At 38.4% G+C, this 20883-nt stretch overlaps 1 protein-coding gene across 9 annotated transcripts in view; it reads right to left on the reverse strand.

Moving 5' to 3' along the window:
* The window catches only part of EYA1 (EYA transcriptional coactivator and phosphatase 1), a 157786-nt gene that overhangs the window by 61720 nt on the left and 75183 nt on the right, over nucleotides 1–20883 (reverse strand). For 4 of the 9 annotated variants that reach the window (XM_072924760.1, XM_041713930.2, XM_072924759.1 and 1 more), the window contains 6 exons: nucleotides 20673–20800; nucleotides 18795–18857; nucleotides 9715–9795; nucleotides 7772–7841; nucleotides 7219–7364; nucleotides 3041–3178 (listed from right to left, as the gene is read on the reverse strand). In XM_072924760.1, coding sequence (XP_072780861.1) covers nucleotides 3041–3178; nucleotides 7219–7364; nucleotides 7772–7841; nucleotides 9715–9795; nucleotides 18795–18857; nucleotides 20673–20796 — 622 coding nt within the window. In that variant the 5' untranslated portion in view covers nucleotides 20797–20800. The remainder of the gene's footprint in view (nucleotides 1–3040; nucleotides 3179–7218; nucleotides 7365–7771; nucleotides 7842–9714; nucleotides 9796–18794; nucleotides 18858–20672; nucleotides 20801–20883) is intronic. The other 5 variants (XM_041713931.2, XM_041713932.2, XM_041713936.2 and 2 more) reach the window with 5 other exon arrangements.

A 20883-nucleotide genomic window follows, 5' to 3' on the forward strand; every position in this document is an offset into this window, starting at 1 on the left:
CAAAGCTTTGGAGCGAGAGGTAACCCCAGTCAGGGAACACGAGCAGGACAACTGCAAGGCCGCTAGGAAATCCCCTTTGCCGCAGGCAAGAATGCCAGCAGGGCCCCGAGCCGCTGTCATGTAACTCGGCTGCGGAGTAGGTTGTGGGATCCATTATCTCCATTTAGCAGCTCAGCAGCTGCACGCAGGAGATGAAGAACAGCTATTGCAGGCTATGACAAGGCTGAGGCTGCAGCCTGCCCATATACTGCTAGAGGGAAAAGGGAGAATAAACTCATTTTCCTCTCTGGAGGTTTCTGCACAAACAACTGAACAGCAGCAGCACTAACCCCGTCTTCTGTCATGAGAATGAATTTTGTCTTTAAATAATAGTTGAAATTATGAACAGGTTCTCCTTCCAAAATTAAATCAGGAAAGAGAAACAAATGTTCCTGTTTACTTTTAACAGCTGTTCAATCAAAAGGAAGAATTAAGTAAATTTAGAGTTGTTTCAAATACACAAGTTTACTTAATGAAAATATCACAAAGACATATATTCTCAAGTGTAGTATAGACATATATTGTCAAACATTTAACTGCAAGAAAGATCTGCTCAGAAATGTGATTCTTTTCTACTTAGCAACTAACAATTCCTCCAGTTTTTTCCTTTGAAATATTCTCCTTATTTCTATTCTTATGGTCTCTAAGGTTTCTGTAGAAGACCAGTCCTTCCCTCAGCCATACATTGTGCTGCTTATGGGCACAACAGAAAGGACATACACACCACAGGGATGCTCCAAGTCTGACCTGTGGCTCTTCTGCTCAAGCCTGATTGTTAGTGATGCACTGACTTCCACAGGTGGGCAGATCTCAGCCCAAGCCCAGAATATCTAGAGCACAACCCAGGCTAAGACTGCCCTCCCCCCTAAGCCCTGCAGACAATTCCATCATTAAATCAGTGCTTCTGATCCTTTTCTTACTAGAGCTTCACAACTGGGTCATCTTTAACATATTTCTTTTTGAAGAAAAAATATAAGATCCTTGCCTCTCAAAGTATACAGCTGAAATGCTTTCCAAGATGTTGCTGTTCCATCTCTTGACAGCTGTCACCCTTTGCTGTGGTTGACAATTCTGATGTTATACTAATTTTGCATACAGCCAAAAAAAAAAAAAAAAAAAGCAATACCCTTTATGGCAAACTCTATGCAGTCTATTGGCAGAGTCCTAGCTTTGCACTACTAATGCCAGCATTCACATTACTTACGGCTTTCACTTAAAATTTTCCAAGCACTCTCTACATTATCCTATGCTGCTCCCTCTTCCCTCCCTCTACTGAATGAGTTTCCAATAGACATCTGCAAAACTATTTCCCTGTCCTCCCTAAAATCCCTTTTTATTGACATCCCTCTGCTTGAGATCTTACCAAAAACACCTTTACAGCAGTTAGATAACCAGTATGGGGTGCCAGATGTCTATTATATATAGTGTCAGCTTTATTGTTTCATTAGGCTCTTCTAGCCTGTGTGTTTAATTTTAGCCTCCAGCTTCTATGGACTATATTTTTATTTGCCTGTAGAAGTTAACACAACAGCATCCCAGTATCTGACTGTGGCATGAAGGCACTACTGCAATAGAAATTATAGGCAGCAGAGACATGATTTTTCAATCATACTATTTCCTAGCAACTATGAATTATCAGTTCCTTAAAAGCTGAAATGTCGATTCAGAAGTTCATTTTAGCTGCTGCTGGCAAGGATTTTGCACTTTCTCCTACAGAGAGGTAGGATTTTTGGATGGGGGAAGGTGGGTATGGAGGTGTGCTTGCTTGAGTTCTATTGTGCAGCTGCCTGCAGAAAGCAAAACCATTAACCTTGTTTGGCTATATTTAATTTGATGAGGAGAAGTTCATCACTCTTCAGCATGTAGATGAAAATCCATGTGCTACTCTGGTCCTGTCCCTCTTGCTTGTCAGAGCACACTATAAATCAGCAATATTTGAGAGGTCAGATGGTCAGTTCTGCCCTATGGAGCTACTCAACACACAGTTCAAAAGGAGACTTTAAAAATGCAACAAAAAACATCTCTCTTGTGTCTAAGCAAAGGATTGGATCAATATATTCTTAAAGCTGTGAAACAAAAGCAAAATCTTATTCACTCAGTCTCTGAAAGCACTTTTGCCTCAAGATATTTTATTGAGTGTTTACTTGGTGGCACACAGTTTGGACTGAGCTTGATAATATACGAAGGTGCTAAACTTATAAGACAATATGGTCCATTTCTGTGATTGGTGACTTATGTCAACAATTCCAAAATCTGCAACACACCTGATATCTACTGCCAAATTCAGGGGTGAAAAGGCCTGCAGCAGACATCCCAAATTAGCTATTTCTGGTAAACAAAGATTTTTTAAAATATCGGTTAAGTGGTGAGCAATCCAGAACCAGGCACACCCAGTGACTTCTCAATACAGAAGAGGGGAAAGGAATTGGGAAAACAAGGTGGAAAGACATTAAATAAACGAAACAGGCAAGTACAGCTACAAAATATAATTGATAATAATAGCCTGCACATACAAAGACTTACAGCTTTTAAATAGACTTCAAAGAAACAGACTTCAATCATTACTTAGTTACCTCCACAGCTGCAGTAGGTATTTTTATCTTCGTCTCCCTCCTCGAACATGCTCAGGTGTCAAATTATATTTGGCACTTCCTAAATTCATAATCCTGTCACGTTTTACAGGACTAGTTTTGTCTCATTCACTATTTGCTAAACTATTGCTATTCAGAGATACATTTTTTTTTACTGTAATAACAATAGAATACTTCATTGTTTAAAATTTAATGAAGCAAGGGGTCTTCTAAACTGCTGAGAGCTGGCCTGTTGCTCTCTCTCAGCAAAGGCAATCATTTCATCTCCAACTGCAATAAAATCAGAGTTAAGTGCTCAAGCAAACATTCATTTTTATTCTAGGAATATAACAAAATGAGGAGGAAAAAAACCCACCACAGCATTGGCTACATGCTACATCTAATTAATGGTAATATCTTTTTATACAGACCTTGCATCTGGTAGCTATAGGGAGCCTGTCCAGGTTGAGGTGTGCTAAAGCTGGCACCGTAGCTTAGAAATCCTGTCTGTCCAGGTGACTGTGACTGTGCCAATCCACCTTCTGTCTTGATGCCTGCCCACAATGCACCTAAATCAGTTAGTGACAGCAAATCTATTTGTTCATATTCAAACAGGGCTGGAAAATAAAATCTTTATTAACTTAATTAACAGCCATTTTAACATATACCTACTATTGCCTCAGAGAAAAAATATTGAGAGCATGCACAAATTAATAGGGTAAGGGCAGTCTAAAGGCACATTGAAAACTGAAGTTCACCAGGGAGAGGTTAAATTCAAAACTGTGTTTCCAATAACTGCAAAAGAAATTTATACATGAACAGGAAGTTGCATTATTCCTTTTTTCTTTTCCTGCCAGAGGCAAACTTTTCCATATATTCATGACATTACACAGAGGTAGATTAGCAACTTTATATGAATTTAATGAAGCATAGCATAGCCAAGCTCTCCTGCCATCTACCTATTAATGACATAAATGAAAATTGCATTGTATATTATTCCTACTTGAAAATTACACAGCTCCAAGAATGGCTTTTTTAAGAATTAGAAGTGGATAAAGAGAACTAGCAGCATTAAGTGCAATGATGATTTTTCAAAGGTAATTAAACACTAATTCAGTTCTTAACAAATAAGCACCTAAGAGACAGGAACTATTCCTGAAGCAATTTTCTGAACTGGGAAAAACATAGCAAAGTCATTAATCTGCACTGATGGAGAAATCCATTACATACCACATTACTCTCTCCTTTCTCAATTTAGTTACAAAATAATCCAAAGTCTGATCAGTGAATGACTTGCTGCCCAGTTTCAGTGATTCTTCCCTCAATTTGTAAGGCAATGAGCAAGCAAATATCAGCAAGCAAAATACTGAGGAAATGCACACAATTCAGCCTCTATCTCTTAGTTTTAATTGTAACATTGTCCCAGCATGAACTACAATTTAAAAATTATTATAGCCGAAGTAATGGAAAAGTGATACAATATTCTTAGGTTTCACTGTGGCATTCAATGATACCTCATTGTTCAGAAACCAACAATATTTGAACTGAATTAACTAAGTGTGAATTAGTAACATTCCTTTGAAAATTACTGTTAATCTAAGTCCATTTCCTGGTTGGATTTTTCTTTAGATGATATCCAACAACGTTTCAAGGTAGGAGAGAGATCAGAAGTTACTGCATTGGCAAAACTTCAATATCTCCCTATATACAAATGACAGCATATTTTCTACCATCTAAGTAATTGTTTTTCAACTGTTGTCATCAATTAACCTCAATTCCTTCTGCCAGACCTTCTAACTGCTGAGCTAAACCTGTTTGCTTGTTTTTCCCTGATGCTTATTTGATTCTTCTGTTTCATGTTACAATTAAGCAGTTTGAATGACAAATCTTGACACCTCATTTCCAAGGGGAAACTCCTGCTGTGGATGGTTTGATATCAACAATCCCTATTTGTTGTCTGTTTAAGGACTTCTGAAATGCTGATTAAATATGGCTTAGAGAAAGTTTAACTAAATCAAGCATTAAATTCCCCATCTAAATTTCCTTTAACAGCTCAATCCAACTCTCAATCTCAGACAGAGCAGGAGATGATCAAAAGCAGAAGTAGGAGGATGCCCCTTGAGTGAAGACAACTTGGCACTGACGTGCCCTTTTGCAAACCTCCATGCTATGAAGAGCCTTTCATCTCCTGAGGCTTACTCTCATAGTTGCTCTCATCTACAAAGTCTTTACTCATCAAACCTTGATGCTCCTTTCTCCCAAGTCTAATGTACTCAAGGAAGTGGGAAGAGACAGTGCCACAAGAGGACTGCCAGGGTCTGGAAGGTAAAGAAGTTGGTAAGCAAAGCATTTGCTAGATGCTAGTGCTGGAGCAGGCAGGAGGAAAGAGCGTCAGGAAATTCTCCAGCCTCCTCAGGGGCTTTGCAGATGAAGCAGAGCCAGGAGCCCCAGGGCAGCAGCTGTCAATGGCATTCCCCTCCACCCCCCTTCCTGCCTGCATGGCTGCATGGCTGTGGAGGTGGGGAACTGCAAAAATGAAGAGGCTAGAGGTACAGTTGAGACAGCACCTTCCCAAACTCCACTCTAGAGAGAAAACCTGAGGCAGGCTGATACAGGAACTCATGAATACTCTTTCTTCCAGTGGACCCAGAGCAAAGAAACAAAAAGAAAGAGGCCTCAACTCAGTTTTCCCTTTCACATAGGCATAAGTCTTCTCCCTTTATACTGCTAGAAGATTTCTGCCTGGATGAAAGGCAAGACAGAGGGTACATGGGTCTAAACTGCAGATCAAAGAGTAGAATTTCGGCTTGAAGCAAAGCTTCAGCTCTTGCCTATTGCAAATGAGTGTCCTAATGCTCCCCAGTTTTATCTGGGAGCATAGATTATATGGCTGCCTTAAATATGCAAAAAATATATGTTAAGTCCTAAAACTTTTTAATAGTTATTTGCTTTTAAATATTACTCCTATAAAGTACATCAGCAAGGAGCACCTTAGCACCAGCCACAAGGCACAAGTCTGAAAAGAACAAAACACATAAAAATTCTCTTGGCTCAGATGCTGAGGCTTTCAGTGGTCAAAAGTAGTTCTGCAATGTAAAACACTGCAAATTTATCTGAAGTCCTAGGCATGGGGGATGGACTAGGCAAAAAACCAAACCAAAACAAAAGAGCAGGCAAGCATGTTAACCCCCACAAGCAGTTGCCAAGTAAAGCAACTCTCAATTACAGCTCCAACGACAGTGAGACAGCTAAACTCAAGTAGTGAAATCAAGGCCTGGCTGAAGTCAGTGGGAATTTTAGAAGTAACTTCAGTGAGGTCAGGATTTATTCCAGAAGAACCAAGCAAAAACCAAGCCTAGCAGTCAGCCAAGTATGAACATGAGGTGTCCACAGGAGAAACAGGTCAACAAAAGCAGGGTGGGGAAAAGGGCTGTCTGTTATCGTCCCCCCTGATCCAGGTGGAATTAGCAGACAAGCTCTCATCAGCAACAGCAGCTCTCTTGTGTGTGTGTGTGTGTGTGTGTGTCCAAGACTCCTCATCTCAATCTCATAGTGTAGGTTTAAAATACGTGCATTTGAACTGAAATGGAAACATCCAAATTATACTTAAAAACCTATTTTAAAGTAAGGGGGAAAATAATGTATTTTACCTAGTGTTCACCATAATCTGCCATAGGATATACTTGAGATCCAGTGGATTTTCAACTTGCAGACTTCAAGATGAGAGATCCACCAGTTTTGCACTTAAAACTTTTAATACTTTTAAAGTGAACAGCCTATATGGCGAGTTCTGTCCGTTTGGTATAAAACTTACATTATATGAACATATTTTTACAAAATATACTGCTCAAAGCATGTGGATTGTATATTTTTAATATATTCCCCCAGAGAAATATAAGACCTATTTTCTAATAATGCATCCTTGCTGCTGCATTGCTATGTGGTCTGCCAGCAGACAGTCTGGCAGGAAAATGGTCTCACCCATGGCAGCTTGTTTTTAAATTAAATTTTTTGGGAAATATTTGTTACTTAGTACTATCTCCTTCATCAGGCAGACAGAGCTTTAGTGGCAATTTACCTCAATTTTCACCTCCAGGGAGTTTTAAAACATTGGAAAGAGAGGATTTTTTTTATGGAGGCACTTTTGAATCAGTTTTTTTTTTGCCTTCTGAAAATCAGCACAGCCTTGCAAATTCATCTGGGTTCTAGTAATCTGTATCGGCTGAAATTCAGACTTTTACATCCCGATGTAACCTCATGCACTGCTGGGGAGCAGAGCCCTGAGCAAGTCGCCAGGGGCTGGGCCTGTGTCATGCAAACCCAAAATCTCTTTTCCCATTTCACTGCTGTATTTTTGATGTCACCAGCAAGAAGCTAATGATGAGCGTCTCCTCCTGACCCCAAAATGGGCTTATTTTCTTGAGTACCTTTTTAGCTCTTTAATACATACATTAAGCATCACTTAATCCAAGGTGAGAAAACTATCAGTCCTCCACAAGAAATGCTCTAGAGCACAGCTGTCCCAGTAAGCACTAACCTAAGGGTCACACAGGCTTGATCTAAAGAACATTTACCTCAGGAATAAAAGAGCACGGCCGTGATTTCTTACCATAGGAAGGGATTCCGTAGGGCTGGCCGGGCTGGGGGTAAGTGGCATAGGCTGTAGCTTGCTGCATTCCTGCTGTAAACTGTGTCTGCCCATAGGCAGCCATCGTTTGTGAAGACGGGGTAGGGAGAATATGTGGGTAGGGTCTGCTATTGATTACAAGTGACAGAAAATAGGACAGACACTGCATTAGACAGACATGCACGTAGTTATTTTTAGCCTTATTATAATCCTACTGCTTCATTAACACATAATCATAGGCAATGCTAGACAATGGAAACTTTAAGAGACAAAATAAGAAAGAACTAATAAGAATAATATAATAATAAAGAAACAATAAGAAATCAATAATAAAATAATAAGTGAAATGAGAACTTTACAAATATTTTTCAAATACATTCTTAGCATTTTAAACAAATTTCCCTAGAAGCTGCTGCAGTTTAAATTATGGCTTAACAGATGGACTCAATTATTATTTTAAATGAGGTTGAAATCTGCCTATTCCAGTTATTATTATTACTACTGGTATTATTATTATTTTAAAAAGATATCATACTTGGAAGGGTAAATCTGTGGTGGGGAGAACTGGTGTGTTTGTCTTGGGCTGAAACCACTGCTTCCAATTGCTGCACCAAGGAGAAAAGAAAGCATACAGAAGTGTAAATACACACACCAAAGATAAATATTATTTTTCCTAATAGAATTTCAGAGTATTAACAAGATTTTAATTAAATTCAAATATCATTGATACCTTAGATAGAAAATACTATTTTATGAGGAACTATACAGGAATTCTTAACATTAAAATCTTGATTGCAAATCTCAAATACTAAATTGCCCCTTTGTACAATTCCTGAGCCATAGTTTATTCTTTGGTTGCACACAGGCAACATTTTCAATGCAAACAACCTATTTCCTCATGGAAACATTGCGCTTCATATTTTCAAATGATTGTTGATATCTCAAGTGCAACGTTTTATTAACTTTTAGAATTTTTAAGACCTACACTTTATGAAGGAGCTTTATGCGTGCCTCGATTGAAAACATATGGCCCGCTTCAGAGCACGTGCCTCTTTTAAAAAAAAAAAATTCCTAATACAGACTAAGCATTACCTTATTACACTTCTAGTTTCTTCTACCTTATCTGCTGTCTAAAATGCTTTCAGCCCTTCAAATCAGTATTGCAGAAGGATGTCTAAGGTGCAGATGCAGTTAATGGAGCAGGTAAGCGGAGGAGGCTGCGCGAGCCGCTCCCCGAGCAGCCCCAGCAGCGCGGCTGACACGGAGCCTCCCCCAGCACAGCTCACTTCTGTCAGCATTTCTGGGTGCTGCTCACAGCCTGGCAGCTCTGCTGGCCTCCTCTGCTCAGGACGATAGTCCTGGGAGCCCTTCCCTCTCTGGTTACTGTCTGGGTGTCACTTCTCCTCTAGGTCCCAAGGTGGGCTTGGGAGCCTTTGCCAGGAAAGGGTCAGCAGCAGGTTATGAGACTACTGTAAAATCAGACAGCCCGAGAAACAACAGGCCTTATTGCTAAGTACTTGGAAATAAACAAGGCACACATAATTACCCCTCACCAGCTACCCCCTTCCTGGCCAGCTACAGGGAAAATCCATCATCTTTACACTCTGGGTGGGAAGCAGGGACCCTCTTTCTGTGCCTTCTGCATCCGATAATTTTTCTTTTCTGTGGCCTGTGAGGCTGCAGATATGCCAAGTGTTACACTCCAGCCTTTACTCAGATCACCACAGATGTATGTAGCTACAATATTTTCTTCTTTCAGAGAATTAAAATACCTTAGAAACATTTCTTTGGGCTTTCAGGCTTGATACTTTCAAACTCAACAGCCTTTACAGAAAATGGAGGCTGTGACAAGACCAGGAAAGGGCTGGCTACCAGAAATCTGACTGGTTGTCAAATATTGCTACTACCGAAATGCAATCCCACAATATATTATTAGATCCTTTTCAGATTTGATTTGCACAATAAAACCAAAATGCTACAAACACCACAATTAGTCCATGTGTGTGTAAAACACCTTAGGTTGTTCTCACAGTGTTTGTATCTTGTATGTCAGAAGCATTTGGCTTCTTCTAAGAAAAGAAGCCTGACAAAATAATGAATACTTTGGTAATAATAAATTACATTAAGTGAAGAAGACCTACCCCTCAATCAGAATAATAATCACAGAGGCATGTATGTTTACTCACAGAAAATAAAAAGTAATTACTCTGGGCCAGAATACTCCCTAGTGAGACTCCCACTGAAGACTTCAATGGACATTAATAAGCCTGATACTGTAATGCTCCTTACTTGGCGAAAACTCCTGTCGACTTAGACTAAAATGAACAGAAATAGGCATAAGATGGAAAGTACAAAAGGCTTTTTAGGAGAGGTGCACAGGTTTAGATCACAGGGGATAAGAAAATAATAAATGAAAAAAATGCTGAGCTTAAAACTTTTTCTAATTATTTTCTTAAAAGTTTTTATTATATTCCTTACCTGATCCTGAGAAATTGTCTAAAGACCCGTCTGTGGTAGTAGTAGTAGCGATCTCACTGCTGTTCATTGGTTCTGTTTTAACTACAGAAATATAAACAGAAGATATTCTATATGCTCCTAATATTCTTGCAGGCGCATGCACACACACTCACTACAAACACAAAGTCAATAAAGCAAAAATCTGCCAAAACTGTTCTAAATCATGGCTATCGATATTTTGCATTTTATGTACTTGTGTATACAAACAGTGCAAAATATTGGCAGCTATGATTCCTGTCCCCAAGGAATAAGAGCCACTGTAACAAACCAGAAGTCCCCATGCAACTCTCTGCACCTGTCCTGATTCCTCTTAATCCTACAGACCCAACAATAAGGATCCACATTTAGATCAGGTCACACAGCATTTACAGGCTTGAAAAACAGCAAATTGAATAAGACAAAAGAGGAAATAATTTTTAAATGGTTTTTGCTGAGGACTGTTCAAATTTTGTTTCCAATTAAATATTTTTTCAGAGGAAAATTAAGGATTTGTGATGAAGTAAAACTCTTTTCTTGTGGTGGATTTCTCCTCTCAAAATGAAAACCAACTTTATAACCCTGAATAAAAAAAGAGGACACAGTCCTCACCAAATATTTCAAAGAATGCTTTTACACTTTATCCCTCTGTATCCACAAAGTAACATGGCTGTTTGAGAGTAGAAAAGGAAGAGACCAAGAGATTATTGCCTGGCTCATGCTGATTCATAATCAATAATAAATTCATGACTTTTAATAAAACCTCAATAAACAATTTATCTTTCTTTCAGTCCAGTGCAAAGTCTGTAATGTTAAGATTCAGACAGTATCCTGATCCAAAGAGCAAGGATGGGGCTGACTTGGCATGGATACAAAATAGGCACCAATAGTTCCTAGTTTGTCTACACATGTGTGTTCAGGAATTACAACCATCACTAGCACTTTGGTACCAACTCTGAAAAGGGTGAGGCAGAGGGACTTCCCTCTTTTCATAAAAGACCTTTCCTTTCATTGCCAGTCCACATTCTTATTTCTGCATGTTTTATATCCTTCACCAAGCTTCCTCCACGGGATTTGTAAGAAATCTCTCAAGATTTTACTAATCGTCCAGTATTTTCTTTTGACTCTCATGCAAGATTTCTGCCTGCTAACTTGGGAGGTCAAAGCTTAGCTGCACACAAAGAAATTCTTTACTCTGAGGGTGGTGAGGCACAGGAACAGGTTGCCCAGAGGAGCTGTGGCTGCCCCATCACTTGAAATGTTCAAGGACAGGTTAGATTAGCCTCTGAGCACCTATTTGGATCCTTGTTCAAGATATCATTGTCTGACAAACATCATCAAAATGTAATTTCTGTTTCTATGACTAATGAGCAAACTGTTGCACTTCTGTGCAACATAGTTTTAAACTGAATGCTGTTTACTACACATACTATTTTTGAAAATACAGGAAAACATATGAAATACAGTGCAGTGCCATCTTCATGGGAAGAAATTCTAGTTGCTGACTGAGGTTCTCAACAATTTTTCATAAAAACTTTATGTCATCTCTCAGGAGATGTTTTATCTCCTGACTATAAAAAAAAAAAAAAAAAAAAAAAAAAAAAAAGGATACAAGACAGAATGTTCCTATTACTCCTGGATCCCTGGATCTGGATACCCATTACTTGGGTGACAATAAATATGCCCTAGAATGCTGTCTTTAGAAACAACCACAACCTTAATGAACCTTTGTGTCACAGATAGTTGGGAATTTAATAAAGATTAATAGGTACTGAAAAACTCTCTATTCCCCAAGCACCTTAATTAAAATGCCTGAAAATTACTGCTTATTTCCTTCTATCATTCTAAGAATATTTAAGAGGATGAAATCTTGCTATACAAAGAAATAAAATTAGAAGAATAGCCATGGGTTTACCTGTTGGAAATATTTACATGCACTCTTACTGCAAAGGAAGGTCTCTTGTTTGTCCAAGGCAAAACTGACTGGCCATGGAGCATATTTCATGCCAGAATCACAGGGAAAGAGAACTGCAAAGGCACTGCCTTAGAATTCAAGTCTCACAGTCTATCCCAGCAGCATGAGTCATCCATATCTATGATGAGAGACATATGGAGCTGTCCAAGGAAGCCAAGCTTTGGACAGCACAGATCTGGCCCTACCACGTGCTGCTTACGGGTGCCTTGGAGTTCAGCTCTTCACATTTTCCATGACAATTAACATTTCTGCGACATGTCCTAAGCTTTCACAGGATGACACTGGGAAATGAGTGGGAATATTGCCACATCTAGACAACATACATTGCAAGATTGCCAGTAACAGCCAACACCATGCTCAGTTGCGGCAGAAACTGTGGAAAGTGACACAGGAAAGTTCTCATTTCTGCTGCTCTTTTATCAAAACTGACCTTTACAGAGATGTAGAATCATCTGAGTTGAATTCTAGAGAGAGACTTTGATTTAGCAATGTACTACAAAATTTTAGTGTCACCCAAACCACTCACGTAATAGATTATCAAAAAGAAGTTCAAGAAGGAGACGAATGTCTTCCTAATCTGCTGCTATTTAGAACTAGTGATTTAGATTTGGTTTATATATCAAGGAGCTTAACCAACTATATCAACAAAGAGATTTTTTTTCCCCTTATTTTTCATTCCTAGTAATTTCTGAGATTCTAGAAAGACCTAAAAAGAAACTATGTAAGAAAACACATGGAACAGTACTAAATATAGGAGTAGCAGGTAACAGCCCAAATGCTAGCTTGGAGAAATAAAGCAAAAATATTCAGAGATGTCAACTGCTGGTCCAATGTTATAGAGATTGTTAAGGTTTTTCTTATAAAGGAACTCAAGAGACTGCAAGTGCAACGTTCCCTGTTTTGTCAGCTGTACAGCAAAAGGTGGTTAAAAAAACTACTTACATGGCAGTTTCTGAACTCTGTTGAGAGAGAGAAAACTTCAGACCACAACCCACAAGTTTGTGTGGTTCATTGGCCAAGTAACAACTTTCTGATTTCACAGTTTGTCATGGAGTTCCTGGTATACATATCAGTAAAGAGTGTTATGAGGAATGAGATGCTGGCTATTTTAAATATGGATTTTGAGACCTAATATTTGGCTACTCCTAGCACAGAAATTCTAGGAATACTTCATAAAAATTTCAAGCATGCAAAAAGAAAGGTTTTAAAATATCTTTTTAAAATTGCTTTTATTACAATAAATACATATAAGACTTGCTCTACTGAACTCATCTTTGTTAACAGCTATGCCATATACATTAAATTAGAATAAAAATATTGCAAACATGCCTGAAAGGTATAAAATAAGTTTTAATTTTGCAGTTTTAAGATTGAATTAACACTATGATGCTATATTCTTTGCAATTTACAAAAAATTGGGCAAAAATAAATATTCTTGGCTGACAGGTCTCAGTGTTCATGGGTTATAAGAGACTCAACAAAGTGTGGTAGCTTGTTTATAGACATACATAAAAATACAATCTCTTGCCCTGTTTTGGCTGGCATCTTCAAATAATAGTAGTAAGTAAACACCATGTAAATCTTGATTAAGTACTTTATGTATAATCAGTTGCTATTCACACACTGTTTTGCTTGACATCATCCTGTTCTGTACTCACTATAGAAGCCCAAAGTTCACCTAGAACATAAAGATAATTTTTACTAATAACAAGACAAAAATTCTACCTTGAATCTCTAAACTGATTATATTTTCAATTATTTTATTCAAATAGCCCTTTGTTTGTAGTGAAGAATCTTGCAATTATAAAAAGGTCACAGATTACTACTCAATTATACTAATTAATATCCAGGATATTATTGTCTCTTTCTAAAACGGATTATCAAATCATCAGCTTCTGACCGTGAAGCCTGATAAACTTACTTGTTAGTGCTCCTCAAAGAAGAGAACTATCCCTGAATCTCATTGTCTGGAAACTACCAGAAGGTAATTTCCAGCCTAAATTTTTGTATGGTTTTCAAAAAAAAGTCCCTGCACAAAGCAGCACATTCTAGTTCAAGCCCAGACTGTTCCCTGCTTTCCCCTCCTCTGATGTGAGAGGCTTCAAAACTCCTCCAATATTTGGCCTGTGGTTTACACTTAGGTTTTAGCACATACACCCCCAAAACCCTCATCTTCCTCTCGTGTTATGAATTTCAGTTGAAAGAGCTTTAACATCCTTGTATCTCCTCATCTAGCAATAAAAACCTTAAATTTACAAAGAAATGGTGTCATTGCTACAGTGCAAAATCAGAAAGAAAATTCAAAAACATATGGATAGAGACAAAGGTGGAAAGTATTTGTAGCTGCTAAGGAAGATTTAACTTAGATATTTATCTGACAAGTACAGTTATGGGTTAAAATTCACTGCAATTGGGAGATGAGAGTATTTGAGTCAAACTAAGGCTCTGATCCCTTCACGCTCACATGTCCAATTATACCAAATGTTTGTATCTCTCTCCTGCAGATGGAGGCAGCATATATCCCAAACCAATCCTTTTACAAGTGTCATGGACTATCATATTTCCTTTTTTACTTTCCTCTTTTCAGTTGGGAATCAGACCATGCACATGTTTAACAACTTGCAGTGTTCCCAAACAGTATTCATATTCTTTAACCGAAGCCAGACAAAATGACCACAGGTCATCACAGGCCCAGTCATTATGGGAAAAGAAGGTTGTCTTCAATACCTTCTGGGAATATGGAGGTCTACATGTGAACAAGAGAGCAGCATGGAGAAGTCAAGCCTGCTCTGCCACTTAGGTGTACAAGATACACAAGACTATCTCAAGAAGACAGAAGCACAATGACAAAGCAGGTGGGACTTTTCATAAATGGGAAATAATATGTTCTACATTTGGCCAGTGTCTGAGCTCCGGGACTGACAGACTTAAAGCCAAATTCACCTGGACAAAGAGAGACAGTGCTAGCTTCTGTTCCCCTCCAGCTAGCACCAGCAGCAGCAAATTCCCTAGCTCCTGTCACCATGTTTCATTGCACATGGTGACACAGGTTCACTCACTGACCAGGGGTCAAAGGACATGGCTAACCCCAAAGTGCAACCAAGTTCTGTGCTATTTTATCTACCCGGGACAAGCAAAATCCATCAGAAGATTATAAGGTGCAAATGCTAAATCATCAAGCCACAAGTCTGAAGTTGCTAAGGCTCTTCAAATACTACCCTATTAAGGTATGATCTTTGACTGAGATGTTCTACTTCTGTACTTTCTGCAGGTGCACAGTGACAGCTGGGCCTGGATTTCCTTCTCATCTGTATTACTGGCCATATGACACTTCATATGACATTTTTGTATGGAATCACACAATTGTACACACACGTGCATAACAGGCTGGTCGCACAGGAAAGACACCACCCCTAGAACGATGTGTTGCTGGCTAGTTTTCAGAAAAGAAGTGGACATCCTCACAGGCCCTTGAAACCCCACAGCCTGTGCACAATTGCTGTGCATGTGGAGTTCTGGGGTCCTTGGACACACTCAGAGGGTGCTCTCACACTACCACGCTTCATCCACTGTCTGAAACAGCATGTGTTGTGAACATCTATATGAGCAGCTTTCAAAATAAATGATATTAAAATAATGGTGCTTCTAAGATTTTCCTTTTTTTTAAAAGTAATTTGTCATTTGGAGTATTTTGTTTACCCCCAATGCCCGTGGGAACCGGTATTGCTATTAACTTATCATTTAAGGAGGTCCTTTCTTAAAGGAAAAATTCATCGAGGAAACTGAAATAGAGACTCTTTCAAAAATGGATGCACATACATATAGAAAAGACAGTAAGTAAATAAATATTTATTAGCCAGTCTCCTCCCCAGGACCTTGCAACAGGAGTTGCTCGACTGAGTCAGCAGAGAAGTGGACAAATCATTTCACTGGCCAAGTGCCTATGAAAGACAAATAACGGAGCATTATGCTACATGTGCTCAGAACAGAAAGACTCTTGGTGAAGCAGGAAAATAAAAGCACAGGTAAGACAGAGTCTGGAAAGAAGCCAGTGTAATACAGCAAGGAAAAAAAGATGAAGAGCAGGAAAGAAAGCATAGTCCAAGTCAGCCCCTTGCCTTCACATAAATCAGCTGCACATGATTTTTATCCTCCAGAAGTGACGTCAGGTGGGAAATTCTTACTAGCCCCTAGAGACCCCCAGCTTGCTTTTTGGAGCCCAGGACCTGTGCAGTTTTTGCCTCTGGCCAAACAATGGTCCTCTTGCACTCTTCTGGGATAAGTAGAGAAATCAGCATCCACAGCTCTTGATGCTAGTACCTGACTAGAAGGCAAATATTACATCTACCTTTAGTATGCTATTATTTCAGGATGTCTAAATACGGAGGTATCAATTACAAGTTTCACACCATCAAGCTCCTTAGTGCAAACACTAGTGTAGAAATTTCAGCATACATAATTAGCAGGAACTCCAGAAATGAGTAATTAAAAGGTACTGGAATTCAATTAGAATCACCAAAAGAAGCATATTTTTGTCTGATTACTATCACCTACCACAATTTTGGATCCCAAAGCACACAAAAAACCAAAAAATCTAAAAAAAATAGGAATAAGTTAAAAATCATTCACTGCCAATGTGAATTGCTTAATTGCAATACTGAAAGACTATTTTGAGTGCGAGAAAGCATTGCTAGAATTTAAAGAAATACAATTTATAGAAATATAATTTACTTTGAGAAATCTACATCACATGCCATAACAACAATCAGCTCTATCCTCTCTATAGATTTTCACATCTTACTCCCCCACTACTTAAAGAAATACTGAAAACAATTTTTTCTCCATTCTGTAATACTGCAACTTGACAGCAAACATACCACACAGTGCTGCCTTTTGAAACCCCAAAGATGGATTTATGTTCACCAGACTTAAAACAACCTTTTTAATGGCCACAAATCAGATAGTCTCATAGTGGAGAGCTTTGACTGCCTTTGTGTCAGATCTCATTCTCATGTTGCAGCAGGTACTTAAAGAGTGAGAATAATTTTTTTCCAAAGGATTTTTGATGTCCAACTCTCTTTGAAGCCTCCCTTCCTATGTATCTTTGAAAATCTGATCTTCAATTTGTTATCCATTTTCCCTTCCCACTTGATATGACAAAGCCTTCCCTCCTTCCTCCTTAAACACTCAAATAAAAGGGCAGTAGCAGGTCTGTACTGCTTAAATGAATGAAAAGTAGTTGCTCAGAAAATAACAGCTCCTTCTCCCAGTCCTCATCTATTCTTTTCCATTCCAGTTGCATAAAACACCATCATGATGGGCCACAGGCTTCTGTTTCTCACTCTATGCCATCCATCAGATTTGATTTACATTCTTAAGATAAAAGTAAAGATCACCGTAGGCAGAAACTGGATGCAGTTGTCTGCCATGGAAAACAGATTTCCTACTCCTTTCAAGTTTACTGATTACTCACGGCCTTTCCCCTCTAAAGGGTATCTACCAAAGTGGGCACTGTGTTGGAAAAGCCACCAGCTGTCTGATAAAATTTAATGAATGGCAATTTTATGAGCTTCTGTTGTTATTGTTCCTTTAACTCCTTCAGTATCAACCCACCATGGCAATTCACTGACAAAGGAAGATTAGAGATAAGGCAAAACTATGAACATTTTGATCCCTGCTCCAATAATTTTTTTAAGAGATTTTCTTTGGCAAGTTATACAAGGCCATAATTTTTATAGTGTCCAGCGCCTGCTACGATAGAGGGTATGTTGTGGAAATACACTTAAAGAGAACACGAAAACCTCAAATACTGTAGTATTCATATAGTCAGCATCACCTTGGCATACTAGGCCTGATTTTTCTGAGTGCCTTTAGCCAAACATTTTAGTCCTCTGCATTTGATCCTGGGAAATTTCTGTCTGGTCAAGGTCTGTAATTTCCTTGTTACTTCCTCATCAGTGAAGACTGCCTGGCCAAGAGAAGAATTTTGCTCTCTCAAGGTGAAATTAAGCACACAAAGAGTTATTATATAATAGCTGCATGTAGAGATTAAATTCAGACTCAATCGTACAACTAAATCCCCATTCAGTGCTTTGAAAACTTTCAGCTAAGTGTGAAGCTAAAAATATTAGCTAACAAAGTGAGCTATCTTCCAACCACATCCTCTTGCAGAAAAACATCAATAGAAGACAAGTCTGAAAATATGCCTTAGAGGAATTAATGAACATTTGTTTGAAATGCAGCCATTTCACTCTGGGACAGGTATTTTTTTTCCTTCTTTCTTCTTCCCCTCCCCTCATTTAGTGAACATATCCTGTGCTTCAGGGTATGGAAATCTGTCAAAATCACACCCATAGTCAAATCAAATTTAACATATCTTTACAAGATATTTATAACATGCAAATACCTAGAGGCCCTGCTTCTCGGCCACATGAAGACCTCTTATGCTAGAGAAGGAGGGCTCTTTCATGTTAGTGAGAATGTGTGCATGGTAGACCAGAAGCTGGTTTCACATATTACATTTGACGTGTGAAGATTCAGCAACCCACATCTCCACTCCATGTGCAACAAACAAGCAAACCACACTGCAGCATCTAGAAAGAGGTGTCCAGCAAGCCCTTACAACCACATCCTTACAATCAGCCACTTATGTCTCAGCAGGATTCTGCCTCAAGAATCCCAGAAAAAATAATTTTACTTCACCCTTCATTAAAAAAAAAATTAAACTTTTGCTTCATTCACTCCACTCCTTCTTAAGTCTCTTTAGCAGCTCAAGGATCCTAACAAAACCTTTTCTCAAGAAAAACAGATTAGCAGTAGAAATTCCACCTTCAGAATCTTAGGCATCTGCTTCACTCGTAAATTGTGTCTCTTGGCCCACATCTCATTCAGAAATAAATTATTCCGCTAGTTTCTTTGAAAATTTTTTCCTTCTTTGTCACTTAAGAGCAATCAGAGACAGGACTTTTCAAATTAGAGAGCTCAGAGCAGAACCGCCAAGCACAAGCTGTCTCTCAGGACACTTTTGGAACAACATCCGAAATTGCATGCTGAGTGCCCACGCCTGCTGCGCCCACTGCAGCACCCAAACCTGTGGGGCTCTGTGTGCTAGGGCTGAGCAACCAGTCTGCAGTGCTGAGGAGGGTCATGTCACCTGAGGGAAAAGGGCAAACAAAAGAAAACCGTTTGGCTTCATCTCAGGAGGCAAGCAAGTTAGAGCTTTCTGGGTAGAATTCACTCAATATTCTTTTAAACTGGAAAGTTCTAGTGTCAGACAAATAAGTTACCATGGTTTAATTGACTTCCTTCAATAAACTCTGATACCTACCTAGAAGCTGAGATATTATTTCCAAAATTAGGTCAGTGCATTAATAGATATAACATATACCTAATTTCCTGATGAAGTAACATTAAGCATTTCTCAAAGTGGATGCACACAGCACTACATGTCGAACAAAACTTAAGTCAGATGATAAACATCTTTCAGTGTTTCAACGAACACCCTCTAGTTTTTTTGCTAGGAAAGAACCTTCAAGTTATATAGAAAGTAGAAAAGCTCATGAAGTTTACAATAAAGGCTTCTGTGAGCTAGAGGAATTTTAATTTGAAAGGGCAATTTTATTCTGTACCAAAAGTGGTATATACCTGGTAATATGATATAAAAATAGAATAACATACTTGTCTATTTTAAAGGAAGAAGATTCATTTACAGACATAAAATATTTTTATGCTTAAACTCCATGAGCACAGTAAGTACTTTATTTATCCTTTAAAAAGGTTTTGGTTTTTTTGTTGGTTTTTTTTTTTTTTCTCAAAATACTTAATATTTGATTGAAGCAACACTTTTACAGCAATAGCAAAAAGTAAATTACACACAAGCCTGGCACAAGTCCCTGTTAATCTGATAACCCATAAACTGTCCCCACTACCAAGGACTCCAATTACAATGAATAACAGAAATATTTGGGGAATTGAGGGGGGGGACAACATCTGTTTGACTGACATGTGCCTTTCCTGAAAAAGTGTAATCCATATCCATAATCCCGAAGAGTTTGACAGCATTACTACAACCCAGTCCATAGGAAAAGAAGGCATATCTTTGCTACAACAGTTGTAGCAGTTTACCTATGCATTTATACTGAAGAGAAATACTGAAACTCCATGACTGTCTTTTCTAGTAATGTATTAAGTCTCTGTCCACACAGCCAGTTAAATATCATGTATGATCTTTCCCACTATTGACATAGAAATGCTACAGGAAAGAGCATTTTTTGCTGCTTGTTGCACAAACCCTTCTGTGTTTCATTATATGTATTATTATATGTATTATAGATGTATTATATTACTGGCAAAGCTGTTAGGTTGTTCTGTTGTTAGTATTCTACTGAGAACAAACATAATTTATCAGCTGCCTGACTGCTTCTTGAGAAATAGGTATCAGTTTACCCCATTGAATTACTACACCTGTTTGAATTTTGGCCACTCCAAAAGTCGCCAAAAGCAAGCTAGCCTGAGGAACTTTCAACACTCAGTTTTATTAGCCTACTTGACAAAATTCTCAAAGCCTTAGGAGGTTACAAAAAGTGAGAACATAAAGAAATACCAAAATAGTAAAAAAGACTGAAAAATTACATTTTGTACTATGGCAATTGTAAACAACTACTTTTCTCTCATCATTAAACTTCCTTTTCAGTTTTTGGACTTTTTTTTTTTTTTTTTTTAATTTAAGCTCTGCACATACTACCTGCTCAGTCCATTCTAACTCCATGAAAGAAACAAAAACCTGTAATGAAAACTATTGCTGAAACTTGATAATAGTAACTACTGATAAACATTGAGCATTGCCTTTATATACCATATGAATAAACACAGAACACCTAAAACAGTAATACATTATGTAAGAACACCAAAGCAAAAAAATGAGAAAAAAGAAATTAAGAAAAACTGAAAAAAATAAAGTCTGGCTCACCTTCTGTGCCATTGGGTGTCATGGAATTATTATTTATATGGGAGTTATCAAGTTTTGGACCACTGGGGGATTCACTACTACCACTTAGTCGTCTGTGTGGGCTGGCTAGATCCTGCATTTCCATAGACCTGAAAACAAGATGCAACTTGTTTTAGTGACATAAGTCAACATGAATTACAGAGGCACTGCCTTTATGAGATGCAGTCTGCTA

Source organism: Taeniopygia guttata, chromosome 2 (genome assembly GCF_048771995.1).
Source record: "Taeniopygia guttata chromosome 2, bTaeGut7.mat, whole genome shotgun sequence".
NCBI lineage: Eukaryota > Metazoa > Chordata > Aves > Passeriformes > Estrildidae > Taeniopygia > Taeniopygia guttata.